Source organism: Corvus hawaiiensis, chromosome Z, assembly GCF_020740725.1.
Source record: "Corvus hawaiiensis isolate bCorHaw1 chromosome Z, bCorHaw1.pri.cur, whole genome shotgun sequence".
Classification (NCBI taxonomy): Eukaryota; Metazoa; Chordata; class Aves; order Passeriformes; family Corvidae; genus Corvus; species Corvus hawaiiensis.
Genome location: NC_063255.1, coordinates 29,269,966 through 29,291,525, shown reverse-complemented (window position 1 = coordinate 29,291,525; position 21,560 = coordinate 29,269,966). Strand labels below are relative to the sequence as shown.

The following is a 21,560-nucleotide window of genomic DNA, read 5'->3' as shown; positions in this document are numbered from 1 at the left end:
TGAGCGCGCGCCCCGCCCCGCCCCGCCCCGCCCCGCGCGGGCGGTGGCTCCCTCCCCGCCCAGCGTGTGCCTCGCGTCGCGCCTGCGCGCCGGGCGGCTCCCGTCCTCGGAGGCACCGAGCTGCACCGGGCAGAGAGCGTCAGCCCGGCCGCCGCCTTCCCGGCACCGCTCCGCGCCTCTCCCCCCCCGCACTCTACGCGAGCCTGGCCCCGCCGCCGCAGAAGCCGGCCGGCGGTCCGGCCCGCTCCACCCCACTGCGCCTGTGCCAGGCCACAGCGCCCACCCCCGGGTGTGCGGGCCCAGTGCGCCTGCGCCGAGCCGCGCGCCGCGGCGGGAGTCGCTGCCTGGTCACGTGGGAGACGCCCTGCAGCAGCTGATTGGCTGCCAGAGGCGGCGGCGCGAACGTCTCGCGCGCGGTAAGGGAGAGGGGTACGTCCCGGCGTTGCCATGGGAACGAGACCCACGGGGATGGGGCCCGCGGGGGCGGTGTGCCGTAGGGATGCGGGGTGTGTGGCACTGCCGGTGTTACACTGCGGACGGAGCCTTGCCTTCCGCCGAGATGAGCTCACCACCACAGAGCTGAGAGGAGCAGCGCCGAGCACTGGGCAGGGTGAGGGTGAGAGATCTTTGCTGTCCAGGGTCAAATTAGTGTAAACTTGAGGGTTTCATAGCATGGTCCGTGTGCTGTTGCTGGATGAAGCTATCTCGACCCTCTCGTCCTCTCATGTCTTCTGCTGCTCTCTCATGTTTTGGTGGTTAAGTTAATCTCTCAGATGAACTCTTGATTCAATGGGAAACAAATCACGTTTTTTTCTGGGTAGGCTCTTCTGTCAGATGGAACTATCAATCCAACTGATTTTTCCTATGTAGAGTTCATGGATATGAGAATGTATGGTAATGTAGGAAGCAAAACAGAATTACCCTTTCAACAGCAACCTGCTCTTAGATTATGCAAGTGCTAGTGACATGCTTTGCCTTGAATTTCAGAAACATGAACCCAGTTAGCAGAACTGGCTCAGCTAATGGATGGGCTGGCAGCAGAATTCATGGACCCTGTTCCACAGGAAGGTGGCCCACTGGGAAGTGGTGTGTTGGTAACACACTGTTTATTTTGCTCTATAGCACAGTGATGCGTGTGTGCTGGCTCGTGGGGAAAGAGAAATGCACTCAGCGAGTGAAACTGCCACACTTGGAAGCCGTGGTAATTGGGCGTGGCCCAGAGACTGGGATAACAGATAAGAAGTGTTCACGGCAGCAAGGTAAGGTGGTTTAGCTCAAAATTTCTGCATGCAGCAGCAGCTGAGCTTGCCTCGTTCCTCTGTGTGGTCTGCAGTGTTGCCTGGTTCTTGAAGTAATCAAACCTTTGTAATAAGCACTTGCGGAGATCTCTGGGACCTAAAAAATCAGAGACATCCAATGACAGGATGTCCGCCTCTGTAAACTAAAGCAATGAACCTTAGTGTGAGTTCCCAGGCCCACAGTTGTGTTTTGCTGCCTGCACCCCTGCTTCATGAGCAGCAGTTCTTCTCCCTAGTATTCCACCAACTGACTTTTCGCATGACTTGTTATTTTATACATAAAATAACATGGTCTTGGAGAATATATGAAAATACCTGTCATCTATATCATTCTGCACACTTTCCCTGCCTTACCTTCTCTGCCTCTGAACACAGTCTTGCTCTATGCCTTATTGTCACAGAGGGCTGGTAAGAGTATCAAGAATGTGTAGAAGACATCAACAGAATCCACCTTTATTCTGAATTAATTCCACCCTTGGCTCAGTGTATGGATTGGCTCTGTTTTGCCTGTTGTCCTGAAAAGAAGAGACGAGGCAGAAATATTCTTGGCATACATTCACAAAGATCAGCCTCAGAAGGAAGCAGATCCTCAGAAAGAGGAGTGTTTTCTGCACTAGGTGGTTCAGCATAGTTCTTTTTATTTATACTGTTTTGTGACACTTTGTTGTTTCTTTTGCAGTTCAGTTAAAAGCAGACTGTAACAAGGGGTATGTCACAGTTAAGCAGGTAGGTTTTCATGTATGGATGTACAGTATTTTTGATACTTACTAAGACAGTTGTACTTAACTCCGCAAATGCTCCAAGTGATGATTCTGATCACTGGGTCTGAAGGACCTGAAGCTTTCTTATCACCAAGGGAGACTACAACTAGTGGCCTTCAGAAGTGAACTTTTTTTTTTAAATGTGCACCTCAGTGAAAGACTGCACTATTCCTTCCAGATACGCTCCAGTCTAATCCAGACTTGCAGCATCAGAGAATGTGCTTGTGAATCCTCAGTCAGTTCTTTAAGGTGCTGTATTTGGGAGATTTTGGACTTCTTCCACTAAACTTGCTTATCTTCCTCCTGAGCCTTAAACTTCGTAAGACAAGGCAGCTCTTTGTTTAAGGTTGAAGTCCTTGTGTTAATGGGACTACACAGTTGTAGAAGGATTTTGTTCGGTTGGCTGATAGAGCCAAAGATGTGGTTATCTGGGAAGGGATGGGATGTGAGACAGCACTGCAGGCATGTTGTGCTACCAGCTGCATGGAGGCAGGCCTTCTTCCTGACACTTATGAGGCCCAGTATCTCTGAGATAATATGAAGGGGAAAATCTCTGGTGCTGGTGTTTGTGTGTGTGTGCCCACAGCATCACCCTGTGTGGACAACACAACACCATGTTCTGCCTACCGAGGGGTAACGCCATCTCTCAAAATGCCTCCAGAGCTCACTAAGCACAGGCACCCCACTAGTATCTGATGAATCCTGCAGAGATCTCTCGGAGAGTTTTTCACAGAAATCAACACTAGTCATGATTTGAGTATTATGTTACTGGAATCTCAAAACTGGGAATACTTTCTGGTGGTGGGTGCTAGCGTGTTGTCTCTGCCTGTTGAAGAGTTGCTTCCCAGGTGAGAGATGTGTGGCACAAGGTTCCAGTGATCAGTTGTTTGATACTGTATTATTCACTGATGGGAAGCATCCTTGACCTGAGTGAAACTGCAGAACTATGGATGAAAGAGATCCTGGCTGGAATCAGGCATGTGCTTCATTGCAGTGAATACCAAGTGAGAGGTATAGTATCATCTTGTGAAGCGTGCAGGTACTGTAGTGACAAAGCTAATTAAACACTCTCTGACAGAGTTCATCAGTCACAGAAGAGAGCCGGTTTCCTAAAGCCTGTTTTATGCATAAACATTAACAAAAAGCATTTTGCTGAAGACTCCTAATTTTCCTAGGGTCACCCACATGATGAGGCAAATTCCATCTATCAAGCAATCACTGTACGTTGCCTACACTGCAGTGCTACTGCACTAAAATAATTCACTAAAACTACTGTTACTCCTCAGAAGTAGTTGCTACTGTTACTAGTTGTGTAATAGGTTGCTAATTTGTGAGGGAAGTGCAGCACATGTCATGCTGTAATTCTGAAGCTGCTGCAGACCCCGGCTAGCTGTGACACCACGCCCTGAGGTTGTGTGCTGACAGCTGTGCCCGCAAGACTGGGACACAAGGAGGTGTCCACAGGTCTGGACTGCCTGGCCCACTAAAGCCGGTTGATGTGGGCAGTGAATACAAAATGCATTTGCTTTCCAGGATAGTGGTATTCCAGGAGGACGGAGGAGAAGTTGGTGATTCCACTTACAACATAATTTTCTACTATTTTTCCTTTTTCTGTCTACCAAAGATGGGGGTCAACCCAACTAGTGTTGATCTTGTGAATATTGGCAAGGATGAAGTGGTGAAAATGAAACCAGGCCAAGTTCTGCATATTGTGAATAATCTTTACCCCTACACGGTGCAATTTGCTGAAGAGTCTGGGAAAACTGTTCCACAAGCAGACAAGACGCCACGTGAGGACTCCTGTGAGAATGATGATACAGAGCTTGTGCCCAGAAAAACAATGAAATTGGAGGTGGTGGATACACAAGGCAGTTCTACGAATCCCAAGCTAAGCAATAGCAGTGTATCTACACATGAAGGAACTTCGAGCAAGCAGGCAAGTGTGTTGGTATTAATACTTGTGCTGTTTCTCCTGGACTTGTCTTCTCCATGAGGAGACATGGTCTTTTACGTTTGTGGATTCTCCTGGTGGGAGGCATCTCAGGTGAACCCACATCCTCAAAGTATACAGAGCATGAGAGGTGTTACGTACTCCTCACATTACCCAGACCCTGGGAAAGTTACTTGGGACCCATTCTAACCTGATCTGAGGGTCAGGTGTGTGTGAGGGAGCTTCCCTGTAGCAGATGAGGATTTAATCTCTGGTTTCTGCTGCAGTTTCTGGTAAAAGGACAGTCTACATGAGCTCCATTTAGCTGGAGTTACCCAAAGATGCTGTCCTGGCTCTTGAATGGTTATCTAAAAGCAAACGCACAGAGAATGGAACAACTTGAGCCTTTCTTTTATTTGTTTGTAATTGCATGGGGCGTTTTTCTCCTCCTGCTTTGTTCATTCCATGTGGCAGAACCATGTTTACATTAGTGAATGCTACTGCCCAAAATCTTTGAAAGGGAGTTTTTAGCCCTGGACATGGACAAAATAAAAGACCTTAATGCATTTGGAACAAGTGCAGTGCTGGAGGAGAAGGCACAGAAATGAAACCCCTCAAGACAAAATTCTAGTCTCAGGTTGCCTTGAGTTAACCACTTATTTCATTTGTGGACTTGGCCTAGTTATATTAGGGCCAGACTTGTGGTGGAATGAGCAGGGAGACAACGACTCACATTGTTTCCCTGCCAGCTTATACTTACATTCAACTTAAATAGCTTGAATATCTTCCTCTATAAGTATATGATTAATATCATTGCTGATCTGAACAGCTAAAAATCTGTTTTGAAAAAGGTGCACTCGAGGCACACCTTCTATGAGGTGTTCAGTAACCAAGTTAAGAAACAGCTTGTATTGGTTTGATCCTCCTGTACCTTTCTTGTTTTCTCTACAAGCCACTGCACGATATAAAAAAATCAGTACGTCTAAGGATAAGGCCACATAGCACAACTACTTTGTGCTGTGCAGAGCAGTATGGGATAGGACAGTTAATGGAGATTTTTGTTCTTTCTTTGGCCCTTGCGATCCCTGAAGCAGAGGGCCTTATGCCATGACATGTGCAGGCAAATTATTAAATTTAAACACATTTATAGCTCCCTGTTGTTAAATTTTGAACATTTGGAATATTGAACTTTTCATCTTCATAGTATCTTGTTAAAAGTTTTCAAAAGTAGCTGGTGTGTTGGCATTTTACAGAAGGGAAATAATTCAGCTGTCATTCAGCTGTTATTATACTTCTGTATACTAATGAATGTTCTTAACTGAATCCTTTAAAATACATAATTGGATGCTTAATTGTCTTATAATTTATTTTTCCTGTTCTGTGCTATAGGAACATTTAGGACACTGGAGTCAGGGTCTAAAGAGTTCCATGCAAGATCCAAAAATGCAGGTGAGAGCTGTATACTTGTACGTTACAGCAGATCCTGTCTAGCAAAGCTAAATGAGCTTTTTTTCTTCCTTCTGGAATTTGCTTTAACAATCTGGTTAATCAGTGGAGTCCTGCATAAGGGCTGAAATGTACTTGCATCTCTCTGTAGTAACATTAACTTGGGAGTTTCTACTGTACTGATTTTGCAGAGTGTCATTGTCTTAAGTACTTTGAGCCCTCTGTACTGTGAGATTTGGCCAACAGATTTCAAAACGGTTGATGGGAGAGCAGGCGAGCCATGCAGTTGCTTTGTTTCCTCAGGGAAACCAGCTAAAACAGGGTTGTCATTTGAAGCTGAGCAAGTCACAGAGATTCCCATTTTCCAGCAGTCCGCATTGCCTTGTTTCTTAGTGCAGTTTCCTGGTTCCCAGCAAACTCTTAACTTTCACACCTTTGTTGACAGGACCTCACCCCTGGTCTCACTGGGCCCCTTCAGGTGATGATCACTGTCAGGCTGAAAATAATTTAGAATCACAGAATATGTTGAGTTGGAAGACATCCATCAGGATCATTGAATCCAACTCTTAGCCCTGCACAGGACATCCCCAAAAATCCCACCATGTACCTGAGAGCATTGTCCAAGTGCTTCTTGGACTCTGTCAGACGTGGTGCTGTGACCACTTCCCTGGGGAGCCTCTCCAGTGCCCAAACACCCTCTGGGTGAAAAACCTTCTCCTGATATCCAGCCTAAACCTCCCCTGATACAACTTCAGGCCATTCCCTTGGGTCCTCTAACTGGTCACAAGAGTCTAGATGTCAGTGTCTGCTCCTCCTCCTCACAAGGAAGTTGTAACTTCAGTGAAGTCTCTCCTCAGTCTCCTCCAGGCTGAACAGACCAAGTGACCTCAGCTGTTCCTCATATGGCTTCCCCTCAAGGCCCTTCACCATCTTCATTGCCCTCCTCTGGACACTCTCTAAGAGCTCAATATCTTTTTTATATTGTGGCACCCAGAACTGCCCCCAGCACTCGAGGTGAGGCCACTCCAGTGCAGAGCAGGACAATCCCCTCCCTTACCCTCCTGGCAATCCTGTGCACCCCAGGACATGGGTGGCCCTCCTGGCTGCCAGGGCACTGCTGGCTCATGTTCAACTTGCCACTGACCAGGACCCCCAGGTCCCTTTCCATGGAGCTGCTCTCCAGCCTCTCATTCCCCAGTGTGTATGTCCAGGGCTGCCCCATCCACATGCAGAATCCAGCACTTTCCTTTTTTAGACTTCTGCCCAGCCCTCTAATTTGTCCAGGTCTCTCTGCAGGGCCTCCCTGCCTTCAAGGGAGTTGACAGTTTCTCCCAGTTTAGTGTCATTGGCAAACTTGTTTTCTACTCATTCCAGTTCTGCGTCCAGGTCATTTATGAAGATGTTGAAGAGCACAGGGCTGAGGATGGAGCCCTGTGGAACCCCACCAGTGACAGGTCACCAGTCTGATGTCACCCCGTTCACTGTAACCCTTTGTGCCCAACCTGTGAGCCAGTTCCTCAGTTAGCTGATAACTGAACAGAAGGCTCCAATTTCTTGATTGATTTTTTTTTAAGTGTGAAGTGTTGAACTGCATAGATTTGTAGGGTAACTGCCCATTGTCCTAGAATTGCCAGTACTTTCAAATGAGTCTATCTGTAGGGGATAGTAAAACTATGGAAATTCTTGCTTACTTTTTGAAACATGAAGCTTAATTTTCATCCCTGAAGCAGAATTCCATATAGTATTTACTAAAACAAGGCTTTCTTGACCCAAAATATAAGCAGGTTTTAAAACTGTTCTTTTAATGTTAGACACAAATAACTGTTTATGACTGAAGGTCAGCTTTATTAGTTGTAGTTTCAATCTGAATACACAAACAATAGAACTCCTATCTTTGCTTTTTAATCAATTATTAAATGGCAGTATTTCTTTCTTCTGAAAAGACTTGAAAGTGATCCTGTTCCTGCTGGCTGCAGAAGCAGACACTAACGTGTATATAAAATATCTTGCTACTGAAAGAATCAGTCCTGTGATTTGTGTACCTATAGAATTTTAATTTTCCTTCCTGTAACGACCAATCTGTATATAAACATACGAGAATAATTAGCAAAGGTGACAAAGACATCATCCATCTCTCATCAGCAGATCCACTGCTAAGAGACCAGAGACACAATACACAGTTTTTGCATCACAACCTGACAGCTTTTTATTGCTGGGTTCTCTCCACTGTTGTCCACAAACTTCCCAACCATTTCTCTTCCTCAGCTGCATTGAATTGTTGCAGGAGGCAAGACAAAATTAAAACAGGAAGAAGGGCATGATAGACAAGAATCTGTTCTCCATCTTGTGAGTGATCTTACAAAGCAGCACACTGAATTGAATAGCTCAGACTTGAATGTTTTTGTCTTTGTAATGTTGGTAGAGGTCTGCAGCACACTGCTGGTAGCACGTCTGAGATTTGTGTTTCACTCCAGAAATCTGTGACAGATGTGGCAGCCCAGTGCATTCCTACATGTTCTGTATTGAGCACAGTGTTTTTTGTTTGTGACTGCAGTTTGAATGTAGCCTGATGGAAGTAGAGCTCCCTAGGACTCACTAGTATCTCGGTCCAGGTGATTTTCAAGAGTTCATATCCACCTATAGCTATGGTTAACTTATTGCAAAGTAAGATTAGAAAGCTTTTTTCCTTTTTTAATAAAGTATATGAAAAAGGATGCTTGAACACTTCTCCATAGCTACCTGATATATATTATGGAAGAAGGTGCTTATCCCGGAGCAACTTAGTTCCGACAAAAGTTCTCCTTGGATAGCATCTCTCCACTAAATATAGTGCTTATAGAAATAATACGTTTAACTTTCAATCAGAAAGTAACTTAGTTATTTGGTTTTTTCCAAGGTTTACAAAGATGAAAAGACTGTAGTCATCAAGGATAAATATCCCAAAGCACGTTTCCACTGGCTTATCTTACCATGGGACCCCATTTCAAGCCTGAAGTCAGTCACCAGGGACCACCTTGAACTCCTGGAACATATGCATGCAGTTGGGCAAAAAATGATTGAGCAGTGCCCTGCCAGAGAGAGCCTGGAGTTCAGACTGGGCTACCATGCTATCCCCAGTATGAGGTAAGATCTAGAGGAGTCATCTGGTGGAGGTGCTGCTTTTCCAGTTACACAGATTTGGGGCTAAATCTGTGAGGGGATTTGGCATTGCTCAAGAACAGGCAATCCTCAACACTACAGACAGCTCAGTCAGTGTGGAGGCCTTTGCTCCACACTGCTGTATAGATCCCAATGGACTTCATGGGCCTGGTGGGAAGTGCCTGTTGGACTCCGCTAGCAGAGGCTGGTGTCTGGGACTGTGGAATGCCTGTGGTCCAGCCCCAGCAAAAGGGGCAGTGCTGCCAACACCAAGTCCTAGGGCATCTCCTTCCCAGAGCACCAGTGTGGGATTAGAGACTGACTCCTAGACCTGTCGAGTCCTACCTGATACTGAGCAAGGATTTGAGTCTTGTGTAAGTCCAGACCTTAGAATGTCCAAGTGCCTTAGATGCTGCAGTCAGTTGTTCACCAGTTCTTGAATGAAGCTTTTGGATACTGATAAGTCCCATTCAATTACCCTGCAAATACTAAAACTTTGGTTAATTACTAAGCCTTTAATAAACCTTTGGTTTGTTAACACTCCTGTCTCCACCTTTTTGGAAACTAGCAGGAATATAGTAGTGAGGGGCCAATGGAATATGCAGAATAGTGACCCTGACTGCTTGTAAGTGAAATGCTTGGCAAGAGACAGAACAGACTGTTTCTTCTGTCACAGGGTCAGGACTGACCCACAAGGCTGGCACTCTGCTGAATCATGTTTGCAACTGATACATCTGCAAAACAACTTTGGTCATTAACCTTCTTCTCTCATTTCTACGTTACATTTTTTTTTTTCAGTCAGCTACATTTGCATGTAATCAGCCAGGATTTTGATTCTCCGGCCCTGAAAACAAAAAAGCACTGGAACTCTTTTACTACAGACTACTTCTTAAACTCTCAAGGTAATGATTAGAAAAAGTATTTCGTAACATATAATCCTGCTTGCAGGTTCTGGCTTTGGGCTTTTCCTCCAAATAAATGTGCAAGTCATACATTTTATTGCAGTAAGTGAAAGGTTTTATTTAATTTAAGGTATTGGGGAGTAGCACCCCCAATAAAAGGCAACAAATTTTTTGGCTGGTTTAAATTAGAAGGCAGCAATGACACACTGTGCACGTGAAACTCTGCAGAGAGATTTGCAGTGTCATGTGCTTCATGACACTGTGTGGTCCTGATACTTATGGTCTCTTATTTTTATTCCCAGATGTGATAGAGATGGTAAGAAGCAAGGGAAAAGTGATGGTGAAAGACCATACCTCTGAACTTCTCAAACTTCCCCTCAGATGCCATCGTTGTAAACAACAGCTGTCCACAATCCCACAGTTAAAGGAACATCTTAGGAAACACTGGCCAAAATGATTTTGCAAAAAAGCATCTTTCAATCTGTCTTCAGATTTCAAGCCAACACAAAGACCACCAAATGTTAATGGAAATGTATGTTTGTTAACTGGAATGACAAATGTAATGTGGGGAAAAGTAGCATGGAAACAGCAGCATACTAATTTAATAATAGCTTCAACAAAAAAACAAGCCCTCTTCTTTCTCCCTACTAAAAATATAAATAAAGTGACTTCTGACCTTGAAGCTTTTTGTTTGCAGCTTTGTTGTGCTACAGCCACACTAATCTGTAAGTGAACTGAAGTCTGGACAAAGTGCTTTGTTTGGATGAAAGGATTTATTTTAATTCAGAAGCTGAACTGAGGCCAGATGTAGGTTTCTACTGAGAGGAAATAAACAATGATTTAGAAGTCTTTCTCTTGATGTTTTCTGCCTACCACTGAAGTTTCTCCTAAGTGCTAATCTAAGCTTTAGAGATGTGGTTTTCACATTATAATGAACCAAGTTCATCTAAAGGATCCTTTTTTGTCTGATTTAGTTAATTTCAGTAAAACATATGGAACGTTGCCAAATGCAGGGTCCAGTATCTAACTCAAGATTTCTGTTCACATTCTCCACTTGTTTCAAAACTGTTTTGCCAAACCTTGCCATTTCCCACTTTTCTGGGTCTTCAAAGTATTTATTGTTCTCCTATGCCTCACTGTGCAAAATCTTTTCTTAAACCGTTCATCTTTCACCAGAATGGAGTACAGTAAGGTGAAGGGTTGGCCATGGCCTAATTTAAAACACCAGTCACACTAGCTTTTTCTGACATCAGTAATATTATGCCTTATATTACAAAACAAAGCTTATAGAGTAAGGAACAATGAGAAAAGCACAGCCAGTCTGTGAATTCATTCTTGACACAAACTAGGGCTTCAGCTAGCTCCAGAGGTGAAGCGCTAATGCTTTTCAATGGGAACTAATTTGGACCAAGGCCAGTTGTGAATGCTGGAGAGACATGGTCTTCCTCATGGCCAGGAAGGGAAGCCATGCTTCTTCACAGTGAAATGCACTGCTTATGGCCCATGGCCCATCCCATCTGGGAGGGAGTTGTGGTTTTAGTACCTCTCAGAGCAGGTCTGAGTGAAGCACAAACTGCTGCAGTCCATCTGTATGGGAAAGGCAGCTATTCGGGTCACAATTGCCACACACTCAAATGCAGAGCACGATTCTGAGGGACAAGCCTATGTATGATGTAAATCAGTGGCGTCACCAGGAAAACCACTGCCACCAGGGCTGACCCCTGGGGGAAGGATGGCAGCATGTCCAGCGCTCGCTGTGTAAGGTCATCGCTGTATGGGAAAGGTCTGCAGGAATGGCAGCAGTGGGCACGAGCTCTCTGAAGCCAAGGGCAGCCTCAAGGCCGTGAAGGAAACTAAGGCAGAGGACATAGATATTGGCACAGGTTACTTCATGCGTGGCTTTGCAGGGGGACCCACAGCCTTCCTGTATTTTTTCATCGACAGCTGGTAAGTCCATACAGGAGACTGTGAGCAACCAATACAGCATCTTTGCTGGAAGAGAGCTTCAGAATAGCAGCATAACCTGAACACTCATCAAACAGTGATAAAGCATCTCCCTTCCACCCTTGGCTGTAATTAGACCTCTGCTGGAGCTGTATTATTTTTTGTGATATCGTTACAGGAATGAGGCCTAAAGCCAAGGAAGATACGATAAAGGACTTTCCATGAGAATTGCCATGAGATACGTGGTGAAAGGATTAACATGGGCTGCTGGTAAACTGATGGGGTGACAGGTTATCAGGTGGAGGGCAAGATGACCCTGGCCACTGCACCCATCCAGGTGGAAAAGAGAGTGGTGCAAGAGTTCTGTTCCACCCTTATGAAAACTCCACTGCCTCTGTCCTCTTTACAACTCTCAATACTCAATTACACCTAAAGCGGTTGTCTCCCCCTCCACCCCGTTTACAACTGCAGTAACAAAGTATTTGACTAGAGTCTCATCTCTGCTTCTCCCAAAAAGAATAAATTTATCCTTTGAAAGCCTCCAAGGCAGAGGATGAGAACATGACCACCTTGCAGACAAGTCAAGGGACTTGCTCCTCTCTTCCCAAAGAGCAGGGATGACTCTTTGGAAAGATCTGTGCCTCCGACTCCATTGGAGTATACCCAGGAACACTTGTACATAGCACTGTACACTTGTATTTTGCAGGTGCATTTATCATTGACAATCTAACAGGAACCGATAATCTGTTGCTCTAGTGAACCACACTATTTGTGGATCTCTTAATGAAAGCTCCTACTGAACTTGATGGATTTCTTTTCCTTTTGTGTTTAATGAAGCTAATCAGCAGACAGGTGAAAAATATCTAACAAGAGAAACAGGCTTCCATACAGCCACATTTGCTCAGAGGTTGAGACATTTTTAAAGTTAACTCCGTATTTCTGCATTAATGTCTTACTTCCACTCCTGGTAACTCCACCTGTTTGTAGGAGCCTCCACAGAATTTTTAAGAGCAAATTCAGTATGTCTGTAATGACAGTAACTAAAGCTGAGTACATTTCAAGATTACATGCATCACTAAGAAAGCAAAAGAACATGCCAGCAGAAATCAAGGGAAAGCAGACTCTGAGCTGCTGCTGAGAAGAAACTAAGGTTCAGCAATGGCAGAAGTTGTAAGCAGGACATCCCCCCCTTGAGGCTCACAGACACTAGGTGCTGCTCCCAGCTTTACTGCTCCTTACTTGAAGTTCAGTTGGGAGGGAAAGGTGTAGGGGAAGACAAGAGCTCAGTGATGAATGATTTAGAAGATGGGTCTTTCACTTGGATGGCAGATTTAAAGGGGTTTTGCCGTGGTGGCAGAACGAGAAAGTATGCCTAAGACAAAAGGGTCTTTGACTTTCACCATCACCACAATGGAAAAGCAAAAGCAGAAGAAATCATACACATATGTAGGCACAAACATGAATCCTCAGTAAGCCAGCAGCAATTTTACCTTCTCTTGTGTTCTCTTTCTAGACAATAGATTAGGTTGTGCAAGACCTCAGCATTTCCTGGCATCAGATTTAGGAATGTTAAGAATTACTGGTGTCAGTGTCACATTTCAGTTGCAGGACCAGAGCATTCTGTAGAGGAGCACAGACTCCCTCATCAACCCTTTCTCCAGATCTGGTAGATGGCTTCTGTATTTCACCATGGACTATGCTCTGCTACCCTTTTGAAGACCAAGATCCTGTGAAACACTCTTACCCTGTAAAGTCTTTCATGTGTTTTGCCGTCTCAAAAGACTTTATTTACTCTTGGAGAATCTCTTTCCAGTGTAGTCACAGTACCTGACAACAGGCTTAAGCCATCCCCACGCCATCCAGAACAGGCCATGTAACCCAGAACAGCTGGAAACGAGATCTGCTCCAATGCTTCACACTGACAAAGGACTTCTACCACTCCACTCCAGCAAGCCCAAGCCAGCACAACACATCTGGTGCAAGACCAAATGGCCACCCCAATCTGATGGAGCTCTTGTCACACAAAAACAGCAATCTGCAGCACTGGACACACACATGCTGTGCAGTCAGAACACAGCTTGCTGTTGTGCTATTAAACGCCTCCAACAGACAGGAAGCACCTTGTTTGTATGTTGTTTTTCTGCAGCACCCATCGGAAATGGCCGGCACTGAACACTGCAGCTGCTGGGCCAAAATTAACCAAGAAGGCGATGCTGAAAGGGTTTCCAGCCTTGTCACCTTCCTCTGCTCCCAGAACTGCTGCTGTTCTCGCATCAGATTGCAGAAGTATTCTGGGGTAAAACCTAATTCTCAGTATGAGACCAGTTTCCAGATGACAGCTCTGCAATAGTGCACAGCATTATCAGGGTACAGCTGCTGATCTGTCAGTGCCATAGAGCAGCATTAGTTGATCTTTGAACTCAGATAATTAGAGTAGTATTACCCAGCAGAGTGTGACACCAGCACCTCCGCCCTGCATTTATTAATGTTTTTCTCTGTCCAAGACCTCCGTGGTGTGAATGGGCCCAGTTTCAGGACAGCAATGGCTGCTGGCACTGAAGGATTCATTCTGAAGTAACAAAGCAATGATGAAAATCTGGTATCAGCAACATCCAGCTTCAGCAGAGAAAACACAAAATTTGTTTAGCAACTACAGCAATTTGCTATTCGTACAATCTTACAGGTGAGTTCTCTAAAACAGGCTGAAGTGCTTAAAATGTGGCCTGTCATCGTGGCAGGTAACAACTCTGGGAGGGAGTGATGGCAGAGAAGATAACCCATCCAATACTGGTGGGATTGCTTCATCCAGAAGGGGGGAAAGTAGCAGGAGCTTTCAGAGCCACACACCCTTTTGTTCCCCAGCCTCACAAGACACTTCTGCAATGGGACGTGAGTGGCTGTGCTTGTAAGCTTGTCACAGTCACAGGTCACAGTCACAGATGCATGAGGTGGAGGGACCCTTCACTAGCACAGCCCTAAGAACAGTGTATCAGAAACACCAGAACAACAACAGCTTCTGTAAAGATATAATGAAATTATATGAAAAGTTGGAGTTCAGAGTCCACAAGGATTCCTTGGCTTTCAGTTACTGGAGAAGATGCAGTTTCCACTGTAGATTTTTACTGAACTTTGGTGGAGTCAGTACTTCTGGATCTGAAAGGCAAATGGAGCAAGTGTCAGAACAGGGGGTAACAGCAATATAGTTCCTTCAAGAGCTGTCAACTACTCTGTTCACTTTTCTTACATCAAAGGATGCTGAGAGAGCTCTTGACATCTATAATTTCCCTGAAGTGACTGATCACCAGCCTGCACAAAAGAGTGTCCTCAGAAGACCTGCTTACACCAGGAAACCTCTGGGCACACCAAGTCCCCTCTCAATTGTTAAGTGTTACTGCTCAGAACAAGGAGGCACAGGCACAAAGCCACAACCCCATTAGTGGCACAAAGCAGAACTCAAATCATTCACTTGTCACTGGCCCATCATGCACCACAGTGACCTGGCTCCGTTTGGTGTGAGTAAGAGGCACAAGGCTTTTTCTGAAGCCAGCCCTGGCAAGTGGCAATAGGCAGGTTGCATCTATAGATTCAATTGAAGATTTCCCCAAGCAATTCCAGGACTAGCAGGGAAAGAGAACACAGGACTAGTGGGCAGAGGGAAGACTGGGGAGTTGGGACCACCCTTTGCTAGGTCTCTCAGCCCTAATTTTGTATTCACTGTAAGGACTTTAAAATGGCAAAGCAACATGACAGATTCTAGCCTGGCCTGGTCAAGAGCCTGGCCTGACTGCCAAAGCCAGAGAGAAAAATTCAGCAGGTAAGTTACAAGAAGAATTATCTAACACATTCCTTAAGAAATCACATTTTCAATTTCCTCACAACAGATTGACATTAAACACACAGGAAGCCAGGAGCAGTTGAGACATTTTAGCACAGGAGACAGTTTTAAACTGAGGCAGTTTTAGCACAGGAATTCAGAGCAAAATAAACTTTGTTGAGAAAGCTGCTCACTTGCCACAAGGCAGGATGGTACACCATGAAGAAAAGCAAGGAACCACCACAGCTGAGTAACTGGTACAAGTGTTGGCAGGTAGCAGTGCTTGGAGAGCCTTGAAGCCCACTAACCTCCCTGACACCCAAACCTAACTCAGAGCCTCAACTAACCTTGTACAGCAGGAGGCACCATCCTCTTCTGCTGATACGCAGCCATAATGCTGTTTGCAGTTGAATTGGGTCCCAGGACCTGTAAGAAGCAATAGCCATGTTCCAACCTGAACAAAGCAAAGCACAAGCAGGGATACTCTCAAAGGAAACTCTGCTATTGTTGTCCAAAACCAGGAGACCTCACAGTACAAAGCGAACAGGAATGTGTGATCAAAGCCCAGTAATGTCTCAGAAAAGTTAACACAGAGGCAGGAAGAGAGAACTCCTTTCACACAGCTTCTCAGGACACAGAACTCTTCTCCCAGCACCTACTTCTTCACAGCGCCATAAATGTAATGATTCAGCAGGACTAATTTCATTACAGCACCATCAATATTTGAAGTTCATCTGGGAGTCTCTGTTCCTTGTCACACAGAACAATTTTAATCTGTCTTAATTTAAGAGTCCTGCTATCAACAGTTAGGGAGAAGATACTGGGGAACATCTTGTGTTCACCATAAATGCTCAGAAACCACTTATTAGAAATAAAGACTTTTTTAACTCTGGAAGGGAACTAACTAAAGTCCTTGTGATTTCCTTATTCTGCATTAAGCTGAAGCTTAGAAGCCTGACACAACCCTTTTTTTTGGTAATATACACCTTACGATATATGGTTCAGACTAAATTGACCAGTCCCAGGCTGGACAACAACTACTCTAGTACACTTCTACCATTAGGCCTAGAAAAGAAGAGAGTGTTTCTATATTCTAGAAATTGCTTAAGATGGAGCTTACAAAAACAAGTCACCACTAGTACAAGGCAACACAAGCCTCAGGAGACCTCATCACATCCAGTGTGGCATTCAGTGCAAGGCACACAGTAGGCTAAACATGTACACATCTACAGTGTACTGACTCGGCAAGTCCTGCATGGAATGAATGTCTACTGAACCTCTAACAGAAAAAAACCCCTGATTTTGAAAGCCAGGGAAGGATTCTGGGTTCTCTGCTGAGAAGGCAAAATACTGCTAAACACTTGATACTGTCTAGTGAGTGTGACACGTATTGCAGATGAGCACAGACCAGGCTGACAGAGCTCTGTTGCAGGTCTGGAGTCCAGATTTCTGGGACTGAGGTCTCCATCAACTGCAAAACCTCTTCCAGGACTTGCTGCAGTGCCCCAGCTTGCTCATCATAACCAAAGAGCACAAGCTGCTTCAGAAGGATGTGTATCTCTCCTGCAGGAGGGAACAGAAGCACAGCAATAAATAGCAATTAACACAGGTATACTAAATGAACAGTTGCACTTTTTTGCTATCAGCACACAGGAAGGAGAGCAGAACTCAGAACCGGTTCTGTTCCTACTGAGTCCCTACAGCATTCAAGAACAAAAGACAAAATCTGCAGTGGCACTGCGAAAGCCTCTTTTCTCTGCTCCCAAACTTCAAATGCAGAGAGCTCACACACTATTCTGAGCACAGAGGCAGATGAACTAAACCAAGGTCCAACACAGATGGCTGTATGGACCAGGAAGCTTTTCTCCCCAGCACACAGAGTAAGAACAAGAGGGGGCACACTACCTTAGCTGTCCTCATCCTCACAAGCTGCAGCATGGATTAAGATCACCAGTTGTCCTACCTTTCACAGTCTCAACAGCACGAACACTCTCTCCCAGGACTTCCAGAAGGGCAATATCCTCAAAAGGACTCCCCTCCTTCAGGCTGTATCTCTTACGCTCCGCCTTGCGTCGGTTCTTTGAGGATCGCCTGAAAAGAGCGTGTTCAATTACAGTGTGCACAACAAAATTAACTCCTAACAGGGTAAGTATGAAGGAACATCAACAGTGCACATGACACCTGTCACTCAAGTGCTTGCTCTCTTCAGTGACAGAGGACTGCATGTAACCTTAAGCACTGTGACAATGTTTTCAGTGCTACTCAACCCTTAATCCTTTGTGGTCTGAAACACAAGACAGGAGTCAGGCTGTTTCTCTGCTCCAAAAAAGACTGCTCCATGTTTCAGCAAGGTTAAAGCATGTCTACAACACAAAGCAGGAGCTGCTCCAAGCACAAAGCAGTAGTCACTATCAGGCAAAGCTGACGTTCACTTAAAACATGGGTGGCCAGGGTCTGTGCTTGGCTGTGAACATTTTAATTTCTGCCATCTCCAGAGCCTGCTCAGCTCCTACCCATGATCACAGGAAAGCAAATTCATTCATAGGCCAGACCTACTTGCATGATGTTCCCAAGTGATCCACACACTCTGACGCTGAATACTAAGGCTGCATTCTCTTTCTGCTTACATCCGGTCCACAAAAAAAAAAGTGTCTAAAAAGTCCACATTTTTCCCACAACTGTATTCTTCCACAGTTCAGCCAGGGAATTCAGAAGTGGTCCCACAGACTACACCAGCCTGTTACACACCCTACCCCACACTGCAGCTCATATTCTTGAGAGCACTCAGTGCAGACAACCACTGTGGGAAGACATTGGTTTGAGATTTAGTAGCAACCCCCACACACCAAGTGCAAAACCTGGGCCAAAGAACAGAAGACATGCGCACATCCTGTTAATATTTGAGAAGCTCTGCCTGTATTCTGTGTCTAGCTCTCTACAGCCAGCTATTCTGGCCACATGCCCAACACCCATGGAGCCAGAACCCGCCCAGAGTCTGTGTTCACAGCTCCTCTGCCGGGCTCTCAGTTCCTGTTGCACTAGTAGCTTCTGGCATTTTCTGCTCTTTCCCTTCCAACGAGAGTTAAAATAACCATGAAATGCCTGTAATTAAAGCAGCTCCAAGGCACACACAGCTGCAAGGAGGAGCATGCCAAGCATGAGCAAGCTGACCTCCTGAATGCTGACGCCCGAACAGTCACTACCTGATTTGAAGGCAGATACCTACGCTGATATTCTTGAATTGCTGTGTGAATATTTGCTGTTCATGTCACTGGCTGTCACAACACTGCTGGTTTCAGAGAAAAGCTCCAATTCTGGGCAATTTGGCACTTCATAATCTGCAAAACATGGTCACAACTGTCACAGTATGGAAAAAGGTCAGTTATTTCAAACTTTCTCTCTGGTTGATCTGTGTTGCTTGCTGGGCAGATTTATTCTACCTGCTGGTGTTCTGGAGCCTTGTGGCTCCCAACCCCACTGAGCCAGCACACAAGAAGAAACAGTAATTGTGAGACACTGTTCCTCTGCCCTGGTGGGGATCATGACACTGAACAGCACCATCAGAGGGATGACAATCTCAGTGCAGCAGATCTGCACTAGGACACAGCATTCTGCTTTTGGAAAAATTCCCTGAGCCTATGTGAGCTGGCAGGTGAATATGCCCATAGATATTTGGCACAAAGAATATGCTGAGCACTATCTCACCCAGCCAAGATGGTACTGTGGAGACAATGCTGTGTCATTTTGAAGAGCTTTCAGGCGCATTTTCATTCCAGGAAAGCTGTGACCCAAGGTAGAGGTGAAAATACAGAATAACTATACTCCAAGTACGAAGTGAGGAGGGGTTGAGAAGGGTGCTGTTTCACTGCTGTAGATTCCACTCGAGCTAGAGGAGAGCACAGCTCCATCAGAGCAAATAGAAACCACAGACACAAATATGATCACAACTACTTATGCAGGAGAAAGTCATATGCACTTCAATACCAACCCTGCAGGTTCTCACAGGCCTTCTCCTTCAGCTCTCGGACCACTTGCAGGCGACTCTTATGGCGAAGAAATGCTGTTTTCTGGGAATCTAGGAAGATCAGCTGGCTTTTCTGAGCTGCTCATTAAGAAAATCAAAACATAAACATTTTTTGCAAGAGAAACAGAAAAGCATTTTTTACACAAGCATAGTCCTTCAACAAGCTCAGAAATCAGGTGCAAAGCACACAAAAGGACTCAAGTGGAAGGAAATTCAAAGCTTATAATACAGGAGCCCACCAAGCAAGATACACCTGGATGTGGAGTGAATTAACCTGCCAGACAAATATGTTCTAGAACAAGAGTCTTGTTTCTGATACAGTAAGAACAGAAAGTTCTATGGCTAAGTCTCTCTCCATTAATTAGGTTTAAATTAAAGAAAAAAAATCCCTCAACTCATCAAGCATGAGAAGGAAGAACAAGGAATAGTAACAGAAGATCCTTCCTGTGTGGAAGGGAGAATACAGCTATCAAATAATTTTTTATTTCCAAAAACTACTTATCAAAGCTTACAGGACAGCTAGCCATTTTCCTGATCCATAGGTCTGCTGCCACATGCGCTCTGGAACAAGGACTGTCCTGCTTGTTATGGACATGCAGACACAGACCCCTTTGCAGCTTTTGACTGTGAGGTCTGGAAAAGCTCCAAAGGAGCCTGACTAAGCTAAAAAGATACCATGACACTGCAGGGCTTCAAGATGCATCAAGGAGAGGCAAATGCAGGTAACTGAGCAGCATCAATTAGATGGAAGCAAAGTATCCTTCCATACACTTTCCAATACTGGAATGCTGTGACTTCCCACAGACCCAGCAAAGATCTTCTTTAGCCTCTATAGCACAGAAAAATCTTAGATTCTTGCACAGATTCACCTTCCAAAATAGCAGGTTTCAAGTTGGTCTCCAAGATATCCAGTCTACCATACTTGTGAATCTGGATCAAGGAAAAGAAAAGAAGGTATCATTTAAGGATCTAACCCAGATCACATCCCTCTGTTCTTGCACTCTGAAGATGTATTACCACTTCTGTTCTTATGATTTGAAGTATCTTACCAGTCTTAAAGCCTCTTCCCAAAGAGCCCCTTCTAAGAGCAGGAGAACAGCCTCCTCATAGTCCTAGAAGGAAAAGAGCAACCATGGGCTGCTGCTGATGTTAGTATTACACATTGAGGTAGAAGCTATTCAGATGGGTATTTCTACGCAGCAGTACCACAGTCAAGAGAGGACAACACTACTATGCCAGCTACTTTGATCTGTTGACATAAAAAACCAAACAAGCAAACAAAAACCACAAACCAACCCAGCGAAACTATGTTACTTCTCCCACACTAAGGGGAAATCCCTCTGGAACTCTCTTCCTTATTCCAGCCCTGATGTTTCAGCTGAGACAAAGGCTTTTCATACCAAAGCACGGGCAGCTTCACAAGTGGAAAAACTCAGGGACGCCACATTTATCCCCACCCTGCTCATTGCATCACCCGGACCTGCTCTGCCCTCCCCAAGAGGGCCCATGGCATGGACTGTTTTGCTGTCAGCATGCATGGAGCCACAGGTGGTGCAGGAGAAGAGAGGAAACATGGATGGTGTATCTGTTTGACAGAGGGCATTACTGGGACACAGGCAGGAGGGTGACTACATTACCTGAGTGTACTGCTCCAGGAGTATGGCTGCCTCTGCATGCTTTCTCTGTTCAACCAGTTTTCCTACCAGAAAAAGTGGAGTTTCAGCTTTTCAGAAACAGCTGGATTTTGTGCCACAAAAATACAAAGTAGAGGAAAATCCCACTCACTAAGACACTTTCTATCTGCTCACGCATGTACTCAATTGCTAAATTAAAATTGCGATTTAAAAGGGGCACCATGTAAAACCATTAAAGGCATGAAGGATTTAAATCATATTAAGTGACAGGAAAAGCAAATACTGGAGTATCCAACTCTGGAAGACTAGCCTTCCAGAAGCCATATTCCCTCTGTGTTAAGTGGCCCTTCACAAACTCCACCTCTGAGTAAGGCTGAATTCAGGACAATGCTCCATTTCTCTTGCTGAAATAGGTGAAATTTCTCTTGTTGAAATATTTACCAGGTCCACAACACATCTCAGGTCTGATATGTGCTAGTGAGCACAAATTCTGTGACCAGCTACCTTTTTCTCCTTAGGACAGCACACAGCTTTACATGTACCAGCGGGTCCTAGCTGCTAGCTGGCTTCAAGGAGAAAACAAGATGCAGCTCCAAATTATCCAACAGCCTTTAAGGTTGGTGAATAGGCACAGCGCTTGCACCAATTAATGCCTAGAGGCCTCAGTAA

General features: G+C 45.1%; 2 protein-coding genes across 7 annotated transcripts in view; one reads left to right on the top strand and one right to left on the bottom strand.

The window, feature by feature from the left end:
• The first annotated feature begins 60 nt into the window (after positions 1-60).
• APTX (aprataxin) lies at positions 61-10,157 on the top strand. Of its 4 annotated transcripts, none has more exons than XM_048291327.1 (8): positions 61-416; positions 1,123-1,259; positions 1,978-2,024; positions 3,684-3,995; positions 5,379-5,438; positions 8,332-8,558; positions 9,372-9,475; positions 9,778-10,157. In XM_048291327.1, exons 2-8 carry the CDS (start codon positions 1,130-1,132, stop codon positions 9,930-9,932), a joined length of 1,035 nt encoding a protein of 344 aa, XP_048147284.1. In that variant the 5' UTR covers positions 61-416; positions 1,123-1,129; the 3' UTR covers positions 9,933-10,157. The 4 variants fall into 4 exon arrangements, with proteins under 4 accessions (XP_048147284.1, XP_048147282.1, XP_048147281.1 ...); XM_048291325.1 differs by lacking the exon at positions 61-416 and adding an exon at positions 464-616; XM_048291324.1 differs by lacking the exon at positions 61-416 and adding an exon at positions 465-610.
• A 2,068-nt stretch (positions 10,158-12,225) lies between these two features.
• ELP1 (elongator acetyltransferase complex subunit 1) overlaps positions 12,226-21,560 on the bottom strand; it is a 32,991-nt gene continuing 23,656 nt past the window's right edge. For all 3 annotated transcript variants that reach the window (XM_048291319.1, XM_048291320.1, XM_048291321.1), the window contains exons 28-36: positions 20,895-20,956; positions 20,307-20,369; positions 20,127-20,187; positions 19,222-19,335; positions 18,460-18,571; positions 17,197-17,324; positions 16,642-16,796; positions 15,581-15,659; positions 12,226-14,572 (exon numbers count right to left, since the gene is read on the bottom strand). In XM_048291319.1, coding sequence (XP_048147276.1) covers positions 14,505-14,572; positions 15,581-15,659; positions 16,642-16,796; positions 17,197-17,324; positions 18,460-18,571; positions 19,222-19,335; positions 20,127-20,187; positions 20,307-20,369; positions 20,895-20,956 — 842 coding nt within the window. In that variant the 3' untranslated portion in view covers positions 12,226-14,504. The remainder of the gene's footprint in view (positions 14,573-15,580; positions 15,660-16,641; positions 16,797-17,196; positions 17,325-18,459; positions 18,572-19,221; positions 19,336-20,126; positions 20,188-20,306; positions 20,370-20,894; positions 20,957-21,560) is intronic.

Bases quoted from the DNA above. Each gene is read 5' to 3' on its own strand.
- APTX (XM_048291327.1), top strand. From the start codon at position 1,130: ATGCGTGTGTGCTGGCTCGTGGGGAAAGAGAAATGCACTCAGCGAGTG. The intron at 3,996-5,378 runs GCAAGTGTGTTG...TCTGTGCTATAG, and splicing joins AAGGAACTTCGAGCAAGCAG to GAACATTTAGGACACTGGAG. The intron at 8,559-9,371 runs GTAAGATCTAGA...TTTTTTTTTCAG, and splicing joins CATGCTATCCCCAGTATGAG to TCAGCTACATTTGCATGTAA.